The sequence below is a fragment of the Phodopus roborovskii genome, unplaced genomic scaffold, assembly GCF_943737965.1.
Source record: "Phodopus roborovskii unplaced genomic scaffold, PHOROB, whole genome shotgun sequence".
Lineage (NCBI taxonomy): Eukaryota > Metazoa > Chordata > Mammalia > Rodentia > Cricetidae > Phodopus > Phodopus roborovskii.
In genome coordinates, this window is record NW_026126416.1 from 24,419,152 (window position 1) to 24,430,865 (window position 11,714).

At 44.7% G+C, this 11,714-nt stretch overlaps 1 protein-coding gene across 1 annotated transcript; it reads left to right on the plus strand.

Moving 5' to 3' along the window:
* Positions 1–230: 230 nt before the first annotated feature.
* On the plus strand, positions 231–6,534 carry Il1b (interleukin 1 beta). Its single transcript, XM_051183414.1, has 7 exons — positions 231–316; positions 972–1,033; positions 1,531–1,579; positions 3,101–3,302; positions 3,834–3,998; positions 5,042–5,172; positions 5,962–6,534. The coding sequence occupies exons 2-7, from the start codon at positions 987–989 to the stop codon at positions 6,169–6,171; spliced, it is 804 nt and encodes a 267-aa protein (XP_051039371.1). The 5' UTR covers positions 231–316; positions 972–986; the 3' UTR covers positions 6,172–6,534.
* Positions 6,535–11,714: the final 5,180 nt, after the last annotated feature.

Consider the following 11,714-nt stretch of genomic DNA (forward strand, 5'->3'; position numbering starts at 1 on the left):
AATAATGCCTGTTTCCACAATGACACACTTGCCGATGTGTCATGGTTTGCCACCCCTTGAACTTCCAGGGATTAGAAATTATTTCTTCGGGGTAACAACAGGCTCTTCCCCTAAGAGTTCCCATCAATCTTCTCCCCCTCCCTGCGCCTTTGACTTGGTTGTGAAATCAGTTACCCCAAGGGAAAATTTCTCAGCTCTGCACTTCTGCTTTTGAAGCTATAAAACAGTGAGGGAGAACTAGTGGACAGCAAACTTGTGGTGGCTCGAGGCTAAACAAGCTGATCGAGAATCCTCTCCAGCCAGGCTTCCTGTGCAAGTAAGATTTACCTCTCACAATTAAGTCCTCAGAGAAAGGCTCTCCCTCCCTCCCTCTTTCTCCCTCTTTCTCCCTCCCTCTCTCTCTCTCTCTCTCTCTCTCTGTCTGTCTCATCCTCTCTCTCATTCTCTCTCTCTCTCTGTACTTTTTTATTCTTAAAAAAATTAGCTGTAAGGCTATATGGCTTATGACATACTCTGGAAATGAATGCTGTTCATATAGCAGCTGACATCTGAGAGTTGTCTATTCGAAAAGTTTCTGTCTGGGGTTTAGCCCAATTCTTGTTTTCTTCTAGACCAGTGGTCCTCAATCTTCCTAATGCTGTGACCTTTCAATACAGTTCTTCATGTTGTGGTGACCCCAACCACAAAATTATTTCCATTGCTACTTCACAACTGTTATTTTGCTACTGGTATGAGTTACGATGTAAATATCTATGCTTTCCCATGGTCTTAGGTGACCCCTGGGAAAGGTTGAGAACCACTGTTTTAGACCCATACAATAGCTCCTCAATTCATTCATTCATTCATTCATTCATTCCTCAGAGATAAGTGTTTATGTGCCCATCCTGAGCTAGAGCTGAGAGAAATTCAAATGAAGGTAGCCAGCAGGAAGCTAACACTGTGCATGACCACTCATTTCTCTTTCCACACAGGTGTCTGAAGCAGCTATGGCAACTGTTCCTGAACTCAACAGTGAAATGATAGCTTTCCACAGGTCAGTGGGGAGCTGAAGAAGGGTCATGTATTCAAGGCTCTGCTTTTGGGAATGAAGAGCTATGTATGCTCAGAGGTCTGACTGTCCCCAGCTCACCTCCTTGGGTGGCTATCAGAATTCAAATCAATCTGCATTAATGGCTGATTTGTCTTTAGTTTGTCTACCAAATCCAGCCTTAAGATGAAGGGCAGTACAGGAGCCCTGTTTGCAAAGTCTGGCTCAGAAGAAGGGGCTAAAGCTCAGCTTTTAGCTATCTCTGCTAGCTGAAAACTTAAGTGTCGGAATCCAACAGAGAGCACCAATAATACCCACCTACCTGGCCAAAAATCTGCTTCTAGATTCTTGCTTTCACAACACAATGGAACTTGCCAGAAATCTTCAGAAAGCTTTGAAGGTCATTCTATGCACAGCTTTATTAACAGTGAAGATTTGTATGCACAGTATTGCTCTCTATTGACAAGGAGACATAGATTAACCAACAACTGTTTTCGTTACAGTGATGAAAATGACCTGTTCTTTGAGGTTGATGGGTCCCAAAAGATGAAGGTGAGACTTGGGTCTTAGCTCCCAACCTGTGGTGGGTCTCACACCAAGCAGGGTGAGGGATACTGGACTTCCTTGCTCCAAGTATATTTTGTGATGCATAAATTTGCCTCTTTCACTGAAACAGATTCAGGCAACCCACACACTGTCCTAGCTTCCACACAACTACCTTTAGGCTGTAGTCACTCACCAAGACTTGCTGGTAGTGATCATGGTGTTTTATGCTAGAAAAACAGTCAAGTCTTCAATACACATTCAGTCCTCCCTTCAGAAGGATAAGGCCTGCTCTGATCTCTTACGTCGAACTCCATGTAAACCAGAGAGGGTGACCTTTAGGATTGGCATATCTTTCTTCTCTACTGTAGAATAGTTTCTTATGTTCCTAAGGAAGAGATTAAGACAATAAGAAGTAGTAAATAAAGAAATTAACCTGGATTTAAAAAAAACTAACTTGTGACCTTAGACAAGTTACTGTGCCCTTTTGGCTCTCATCTCAGAAACACAGGGTCTGAGCCAGAAGCTTCCCAAGACGTTGACATTCTGCAACTTTCAATTCTGAGCCGTCTTCAGCACTGGCCGAGTCCATCCTAGCATGTGGACATTGCTCAGACTCACTCTCATGAAAAGCCATGTCCATGTCCCAGCTATCCCTTCCTCTTTCCTTGGTGATAACTCTCTAATGTGGCATGGCATCCGCCCAGCCAGATCACTGCCTGGGTCAGGGGGCAGCTGCTTTTCTCAGACTCTTTTCTCAAGTTTATGACCTCCTCCCACAGCTGCAAACTCCAGTCCTCAGTCTTAAATGAGTGTCTTTTAAAGACCATGATAGCTGGTTACCTGCGCCCTGGGTGGAGCCCCAACCTTCTCAGCCAGGCTGGGGCCCCACTGCTTGCTCCAGAGCCTGGCTCTCACTGGGAGCCTCTGTTCTGCACAGGGACGTCTCTCCCAGTCAGCTTTTTCTTCATGTCATTCAAAGTATCCACCACTGTCCTTCAAGCTTTGAAACTATTCCCATGCCTCCAGGCAACTTCGGTTAGGCCTCAAGGTAGTGTTTCTCTGAAGAGCAGGACAGTGGTAGCATGTTTCACAAGCGGAAATGCTGCTTATAGTAGTGTTTGCCAAAAGTCTTTGAGGAAAGGGGTGTGTGGGGACAACTGGGAGTTTGCTGAGTGGCCTCAGGTAAACATAAGACAGCAGGAACATGTTGTCATGAGAAACTAAATGTGCAGTGTTAGAGCAGTGAGGACCTCCAAAAGATGAAAGGTTTAAGTGGCTGTAGTTATGTGGTGAGGAGACTTCTGCACAAGAAAGATAAGGAAGAAAAGGTGTTTCGTATAGAGAATATCAGGAAGCCTGTGTCTTCTGCCATGTGCCTCTGGTTAAACCATGTAAGACTTGGTCTCCAGAGACACAGGGATTGTGGTTAAGAACTTGGTTATCTCCCAGGCCCCTGTAGTTCTCTGGTTAATGTAGGAGTTCCTTGGTCTGATGACCTAATGTGCTCTCTGCCTGGTTTCTCCACAGTGCTGCTTCCAAAGCCATGACCTGAGCTATCCCGATGAGAGCATTCAGCTTCAAATCTCCAAGCAGTACCTCAACAAGAGCTTTAGGCAGGTGGCGTCGGTCATCGTGGCAGTGGAGAAGCTGTGGGGCATACCCGTCCCTTGCCCGTGGACCTTCCAGGATGAGGATCTGAGAACCTTCTTCTCCTTCATCTTTGAAGAAGGTACTTGATGAGAACTAAGGGCAGACAGTAGACCTTCTCTCTGCTCCTTCTCTGTCCATCTCTTAGCAGTCAACTTCCCTTCTTAAGTGGAAGGCCCTTAAAGGTAGACTTTTCAACCCTTAGAAGAAAGCAAGGAAACCTCCAAAATGAATGTTAGATTCTGAGCTCATTGACTTGAAAGGTTTTAATGATGCTCACATTTGCAACTGGACCATTCATTCTCCAAGTACTTTGGCTTACACTGGAGCTTGAAGTCTCAACAATGTCCGTGAGGAGCTAGTCTCATTACCAGCAACATTTTCTGTAATAGCACTGCTGCTAATCCATAGCAAATGGTCATAACACTGAAGGATGTCTCATAGTGCCAGATCACCCCACTTCCAATTTCTTTCCACACCACAAAAAAAGTAGATTAGAACCTTGACTCTGAATGCTTAGATGTCACTAAATAAACCAAATTCTGCTGCTTCACATCACTGGGCTCACTCTTCTGGTTGTCTACCTAAACAACATCTGATCATTGACCTTCAGAGCCCATCTTCTGTGACTCCTGGGATGATCAGCTGATCGTGGCAGATGTTCCCATTCGACAGCTGCACTGCAGGCTCCGAGATGAACAACAGAAATGCTTCGTGCTGTCTGATCCCTGTGAGCTGAAAGCTCTCCACCTCAATGGACAGAATATAAACCAACAAGGTAACTAGGCACACCTTTGTTTCCTTCCTGGAGGCTTACTAGATCTCTGTGTTTTAAGATGGAACATTACAAGTGTGTGTGTGTGTGTGTGTGTGTGTGTGTGTGTGTGTGTGTGTGTGGTAAATTATAACCATTTTCCAGTCCAGTCACACAGTGGTATGGGGGTAGCACGTTGCCAATGCTCCATTAGTGTAGAGTCATTTGGTGGGCATGCCATAACTGCCTGTGGGTTTTTTCCCTCATTTTGAGGCTGAAATGTGGTTGGTAGAGAACTGATATGTCCATTTTTGTTCCCAATCTGTCCCTTGCCCTGACATCTTTCCCATCCAATACCACACAGTTCCTCCAGGGAGATTTTCTGACCATCAGGAACTTACATCTCTCGCTGATAATAACAAATGTTTCAAGTGTGGCGAGGGTATTTTTAGATGTAGGGATGGACCTGGCACCACGCCACTGTGGCCAAGAGGGCAATAGCTGACAGCAGTGGCATGTGCTTCTCCATGGCTTCTCATCTCAGAAGCTTTGGAAGGAGCTGTCTGCTCTTTATGACTGAGCCATGGCAGTGGCCAGGGGCCGCTGATTGAGATTGCTGTGACTAAGATCAAAATGGGTGTCTCTTTTTTGAAGCCACTCTCCCCAGCTAAGCCAGTTGTTCCCACTTTGGGTTCCATGTTCCTTGAAAAGTGCTGGCCCCTGAGCCCTTCTAGGAACATAGCTTTACCTGGTTTCATAGTGACCAAATTGTACTTCTCACGTTAATGGGCACACAGCCTGCTAGTAACATAAGCGCTCTATTCCTTAGATCTTAAATGAGATCCCTTTCAATCTTCATTACTGCTACTAAGAGGTCCCAAGGGGATCCTGGCTCAGCCCGCTGTCCTTGCTACTGTCTATGAGAATCCCTGCTAGCCCATTCTGTGCCCAAAGAAGTCCTTCTGATTCTCCCACAGAGAACTATATGGGCTTTGCTGGTCAAGTCTGGAGTCTGAGTCCTCCCAACTCTGCTGTATTCTTGACCCAGTTTGCTCTCCTTTCTGCAGTGGTATTCTCCATGAGCTTTGTACAGGGAGAAACAAGCAACAACAAGATACCTGTGGCCTTGGGCCTCAAGGGAAAGAATCTGTACCTGTCCTGTGTGATGAAAGGTGACACACCCACCCTGCAGCTGGAGGTGAGTGATGACAGAGAGGCCATCCCCTTCTCTTAAGACTCTCAGCAATTCCATACTTCCCAGACATACATCCTCCTGCCCCACCATCCAGAAAATGCCAGAGGTCTTCTTGACAATGTACATAAATATAGGGTAAAATTAGCGTAACTTTTAAATGCATGTAAACCTCACTCTCTCCGTGGGAGAAACTGAGCCATTTTGCTATTCTTATCATGCCCTACCATGGTTATGGCTACCAATGTATCATACAGTGTTAAGGAGGAAAGGATTGCACATGGCTACAGTTTATTCCTCATTTGACGGAGGACAGTTTGGAGAACTACCCAATTGAAGCGATTCACCATCAGTCCCTAGGTAGTTGATGCTTACCACTTGTAACATTCCTACCAAAATTTTCATTCCCAAGCTGATGCCATTCAGGCTTTAGGGGGGGGATAAAAAAAAAATACCTGGAAACTAGGTATTCTTAGAGTTATAATTTTCATTTTTAAAAATATTTCTACCCATATGATCTTCCTCTTAGGATTCAGAGAAAACAAAGGGCTCCTTCAGTGGTTAGATAGGGATCCAGCAGTAAAGAATGTGGCCCCCTAGCCCCACAACCTGTTTACCAATCTCCTCTCCAGCAGCCTGTGAACATAACTACTGTGGTATCTTTATCCTCTCTCTCTCTTTTTCTCTCTCTCTCTCTGTCTCTCTCTCTCTATTTCTCTCTCTCTCTCTCTCTCTCTCTCTCTCTCTCTCTCTCTCTCTCTCTCTCACACAACTCTTCTTTCTATCTTTCTGCAGAGTGTGGATCCCAGACAATACCCAAAGAAGAAGATGGAAAAGAGGTTTGTCTTCAATAAGATAGAAGTCAAAACCAAGGTGGAGTTTGAGTCTGCACAGTTCCCCAACTGGTACATCAGCACCTCTCAAGCAGAGCATAAGCCCGTTTTCCTGGGCAACAACAGCGGCCAGGATTTAGTTGACTTCACCATGGAATTCGTTTCTTCCTAGGAAGCCCATGTATGCTGGGTGAAGCCTCAATCCCTAGTACTGACACATGAAGTATAGGCTGGACAATTTCTAATGCCTTCCCCAGGCCAGCGCTGTTTCCAGGGGAATCATTAGTCTTCTGCCAAGCCAGGGTTCCCTCACCTCTCCTGCATTTTCAGAGCCACCTTGACAGAAACTATGGCACATTCTGTTCAAAGAAATTCTGTCTTTTCTTTCTGGCCTCTGATGCACAACCACTTACCTATTTATTTATGTATTTATTGATTGATTGATCTATTTAACTTAATTCAAGGGGGACATGAGGCATGCCTACAAAAGATTCTAGTTTTCAATGTTTATGAAATAAATTGAATTTGGATCCAATGCATGGCCTGAACTGAGTTCTTTCTTTGAAGATGAGAATACATAGACTCATAGTATGCAGATGAGAATATTTTTGAATGAAACATTAGCACATTGTTTTGATGAGTATGAAATACATTTCAATAAAATAACAACTACAACAACACCAAAAATACCTTTCAGCCTGATTACTATGTTCTGTGTTCTCTTGGAGTTTACACAGAAAGAGAAAAATAAATTGGTCCATGAGAATTCTCACTGGAGGCCAAGAAGCCCATGCCCCACAGCTGAGGCCAACAAAGTACCCTAGACTCATCCTTGACCACAAATATAAACCTTCTCACCCTCTCAGCTTCTTTTTTTCTTTTGCTCTTCCTTCTTTCCTCCTTCTTTTCTTCCTTTCTTTCTTCTCTTCCTTTCTTTCTAAAGTCTATTCAAGGACAGGGAAGATGGCTCAACCAGTAAAGTAATTTACCCTGCACATATGAGGGTGTGAAAAGATCTCCAACATCCATATAAAAACCTGGCATGGTGGCACATGCCTGTAATCCCAACACTGGAGATATGGAAACATCCCAGGATCCCTGGGACTTCTAGCCAGTTAGTCTGGTGGGTCTCCACATTCAGTGAGGGGCTCTGTCTCAGAACTTAAGGTGGAAAGCAATTGAGGAAGATAACTGATTTTGATCTTTAGTCTCCACCCTCACACATGAGCACAAACACACAAAGGGATTCTCATTGCGCATACTTCATCAGACAATTAAGATCAGCTAAAACTTTAAAGGGAGTAATGGTTAGTGGTAACAGCTGACTTGTCTAGTCATGTAGTCCACAGACATCTATTAAACAAATGCTTGAGCTCCTAGTATAGGCATAAATAAGCTAAGTATCCCTCCTTACATAGGAAATTGGTGGGTAGAAGAATGGAAGGGTGGATAGACAGACAGATGTAAAACTTAAGGCAAGATAGAGAGAAGATAAAGTATAAAAGCAGTAGTTAGGAAGGAGATACACGGTCTGGCAGGATAGATGACAAGTCAAGGAGGGTGACCTTTGCATCCTATCTAAAGGAACAAGGGAAAGTTATAAAAATGAGAAAAAGGCACAAGTGAACAAAGGCATTTGGATATGAGAATGAATGATGCACAAATGAAATCAAGAATAACCAAAAGCAAAAACAGAAAAAGAAAAGTGTACTTCATCCCAAATAAAGGGATAATTTCCTGAACATACAAAGAACTCCTTCAAAACATTAGAGGAAGAATATAATGAATATTCAACAAAACAATAAAGTCAGAGGGTTATTACCAGGCTAGACTGATCACAAAAAAAGGGGGGGAAATGCCATCATATCCTGGGCAGAGCAAGGGTTACTCAATGTTACTCATTAGATGAAAGTCAACTTTAAAGAACCTTGAGATACTCATGTGTTCCCATCTGGGTGACAAAAATCAAAGGTTCCACACGCCCTGTTGGCAAAACTGTAGGGAAACCCCAGTGTTAAATATTATACAGGAAAGTATGACATCTATGGGAGAGAATGTGATGATGACTGACAATCACAAATGTACTTCGCTTTGTCCCAGCAATCTTACTGAGGATACGGCCCATGAATGCATATGACCTATATGAAATGATATGGAATTAGAGTTGTCCACTTGACAGAGATCACTTGCAGTAATTGCAACTAACTCAGTATCAATCAAAGACTGGTTAAAGACTCTGAGGCAGAACTGAAGAATGGGGAAAGAACTGGCTTTCTACACCAATATGGAACTCCCTCTAAAACATGCAGAAAAAGCCAGGCCTTAAGTGGCAACATAACAGAAAGCATAGGAAAAAAAAAACACCTATTGTGCTCATATTTGAGTTGAAATTTTTGGAGGATATTTAAAAATCCAATAAAATCACTGAGAAGATCCAGGAAATAAAACCGAGCAGGCATAGGAATAAAACCCTCTCTGTATTCTTTCTATATGGTTTAGTCTTTTTAATCCTGTGAATGTATTGACCTCTCAGATATAAGAGGACAAAAGAATTTAAATGACCAATCACAGGAAAGCAAACCCTGAAATGTCAGTGCTTAGAAGCGTGCTTCCAACACCGTTTCCCTTATCTCCAGCTCCTGAAGCGAAGGCAGAGAAAGAAGAGCAATTCTCTCATCTCCTAGTTTCAAAACATCAGTGCAAAGAATAGGACCATTGTTAGCAGCAGGTACTCAAGTGCCACCTATTCCATAACAGAGAGCTGTCATGAGTAGCATAGAGGTGGCCCCCATAGCCTTAGGACAACCCCCATTCCTTGGTTCAGTGACACAATCCTTTTGCTCTTTTTAGGTCCAGTGGTCACCTGTAATGACATTTTCCCTTAGGAGTAGCCAGATTCCAAATAATCTATATGTGTGGCTCTTCGGTGAAAAAAAAAAACAAAAAAACAAAAAAACTGTGCCTAGTTTTGTTAAATGACCAGAGGCTCAGAATTTCACTCACTATTTGCTGTTCCTTCAAGGACACTCTTAGTTGCATTGTCTATAAATACTTAACAAAAGCAACTGGAGGCAAGATGCAGACACATCATTTCTAGAAAAGGGCAAGTCACACAAGGGCAGAGCAGGAGCATTTACACAGAATGGAAGGCCCCACTCATCTGCAGCTTTAGCCATGTACTTCTAAAGGCTGAGCTGGAAGGGTATCGACCAGGCTCAATGGTGGCTGCTGGGAGAGAGGCAGAGCAAGGAGGGCTGTCAAGGGGGACTTTAACTTTATAACACTGGACTCTTTGACAGGGAAAATATACTTTATGTAACACACACACACACACACACACACACGTTTAATCCTCTGCATTAAAATGTGCAAATGGCTTCAGTTCCAATTCCTGGATCAGAGTCAATGACTAAACTGATCCTCCAAAAGATATTCTATTTCTGATGTGAAGCCAAGTTCTGTCTATATCTCTGTACTAAGTGTCCTTGACCTGGAAGAAAGAAATGACTTCCTGCTACATTAAAATGCTCAGATGATCTGAGGAGGGACGGGTCAGAATGCTCCTTGTACTCTACTCAATACACAAAATGTAGGCCAACAGGAAGTCCATCTGTTTGTGACTTTGGCAGGAAACACATCACCCCAAAACAGCTCCCACCAGCTTCCAAGGAGAGCCCACATGCTGGAGAGTGGGAACCAGGTACTTCTAACTTTAACCTGATGTCTGAGAGTCAGTAACCGCACTCCTTGGGGGCAGGCAATAGCTGATTTTATAGAACTGAGCAGCAGTGAGCAAGTACTTGGCTGGGGAAGGAAAAGAATCTAGTGATATCTGGGAGTGTATGAAGTCTAAGAGACTGGGAAGTGGGTAGCTGCTAACACCTAAGCCAGAGGTGGAGGGGTAAGTCAGAGTGACTTCTACACAGGCCTCTCACTTTTTTCTACCATGATCAGCAGGGCTTTGGGACTGACATAATTAGAACAACAGGAAATGAAGAAATGATAGACACATGTACAGAAAAGCTGGGATCAGGTGAGTCAAATATTCTTACTGAGACACACTGGCTGCCCTGAAACTCAGTGAGTTTATTGTATACAGTTTAAGGAGGGGGCAGGCCAGCTAACCTCAGTAGGGGGTCTTTGTAGGGGAGCAGTCTCGGGAATCAGTCATCTGCAAGGAGGAAGCTGTGATTGATAACTTTCTGTATACTGTCAGTATCCCTACTCTGACCAGGTAAAAGCCTTGCCATTCTAGTAGGTCTGAGGCATTGGGATCCTTGACATGGCCATGTTCATGTCAGCAATACACATTCACTCTGGAATCCATTTGCTTCTCACATTATTGCTTATTCTTCACTCCCCCCCACCACACACACACACACACACACACACACACACACACACACACCAGTACAACCTTGCTGAGCACCAACAGACATGTGGTTCTCCTATAGGCCAAGGTGAGGGTGAGCTGGGGGTCTGGTAATGATGCCCAAGGATGTATAAGTCAGAGCTTCCTCCCTGTTCTTCAGACTTATGTCACCCACACCCTGGGTCCCAAATTGGCAGTGAAGAAGCAAGCCAAGTAATAAGATGTTTCTTCCAGAAAAGTCTGGAAGCACTGTTTCTCTCATCTAGGTAAGCATGACTGTTCACTTACATAATTGCAACAATCCAATTCCCTACAAGAAAGGCACAAAACCATGAAACACAAATGCATTGGATCCCTGAGAGTAGATGCAAGAAATGTCATGGGGGAAGTGTACAGTGCCCCAGGGTCCCTAGCTGTTGTTCCAAATCAAAGGTCTTATCATCTCTGAGAACACTACATCTTCTGGAGAAATAGGGTGTCTGGAGACAGAGATAACAAGGTAAGATCCATGCCTGAACAAGAGGGGTCCTCTGGAGACTGAGGGAAGTTCTACGAGTGTTAAGCAGCCACTTTCTGTCAGGCTCCAAGCTTCTTCACAAGGGGCCTGAAAGAGCCAATACTTCTCTCTCCCTCCAGCCTCTCACCTCTACCAACTACACCCAACAAGGCCAGCCCTCCAAGTGCAAAATCCTCCACCTTCCTATTGAATGGACTCGGGGATCAGGGCTGGGGGAGGGCAGAGTCCCAGCCACCAACTGAGCAACCCAATAGAGAAAATCCTGTTGGTTGAGGTGTGGTGCGCCAGCTCTAAAGTAGTGAACAAGGGAGAGCTGTCCTCATTACTCATCTGACTTGAGGTGGCATGGGACTAAGAGAGTTGCCTTCCTGCCCCCTACCCATCAACACCTGAGGCAGGTATGAGAACTGGCCCTGTGGTCACAAGAGCAGGAGAGCTATCCCTGTCCCCACCAGGTGCAACACTTGGGAAAGCAGGCCCTGCACCTCACTCACCTGGGTAATGCAATAGAGCCAATTTGTTGGCGGTGGGTGAGCCTGCTACAAAGTTGTAACCATGGGAGAGCTGTGCTCACTACTTGCCTGTCATGCAGCAGTGTGAGAGGGGGAGAAATGCACTCCCCTTTACCCCTTAGCTCCTGGAACAGATAAGAGAGCTGACCCTCTCCCTTACCAGCTGCAGCACTCAGGAAGTTGAGCCCTGCCCCTTGCTTAGGTCCCTGCCTCTTCACCAGCTGCAGCACTCAGGAGAGTGGCCCCTGCACCTCACCTGGGCAGCACCATGGAGCTGGCCCTGCTGGTGTAAGGGTGGGAGAGAGGACCCTGAG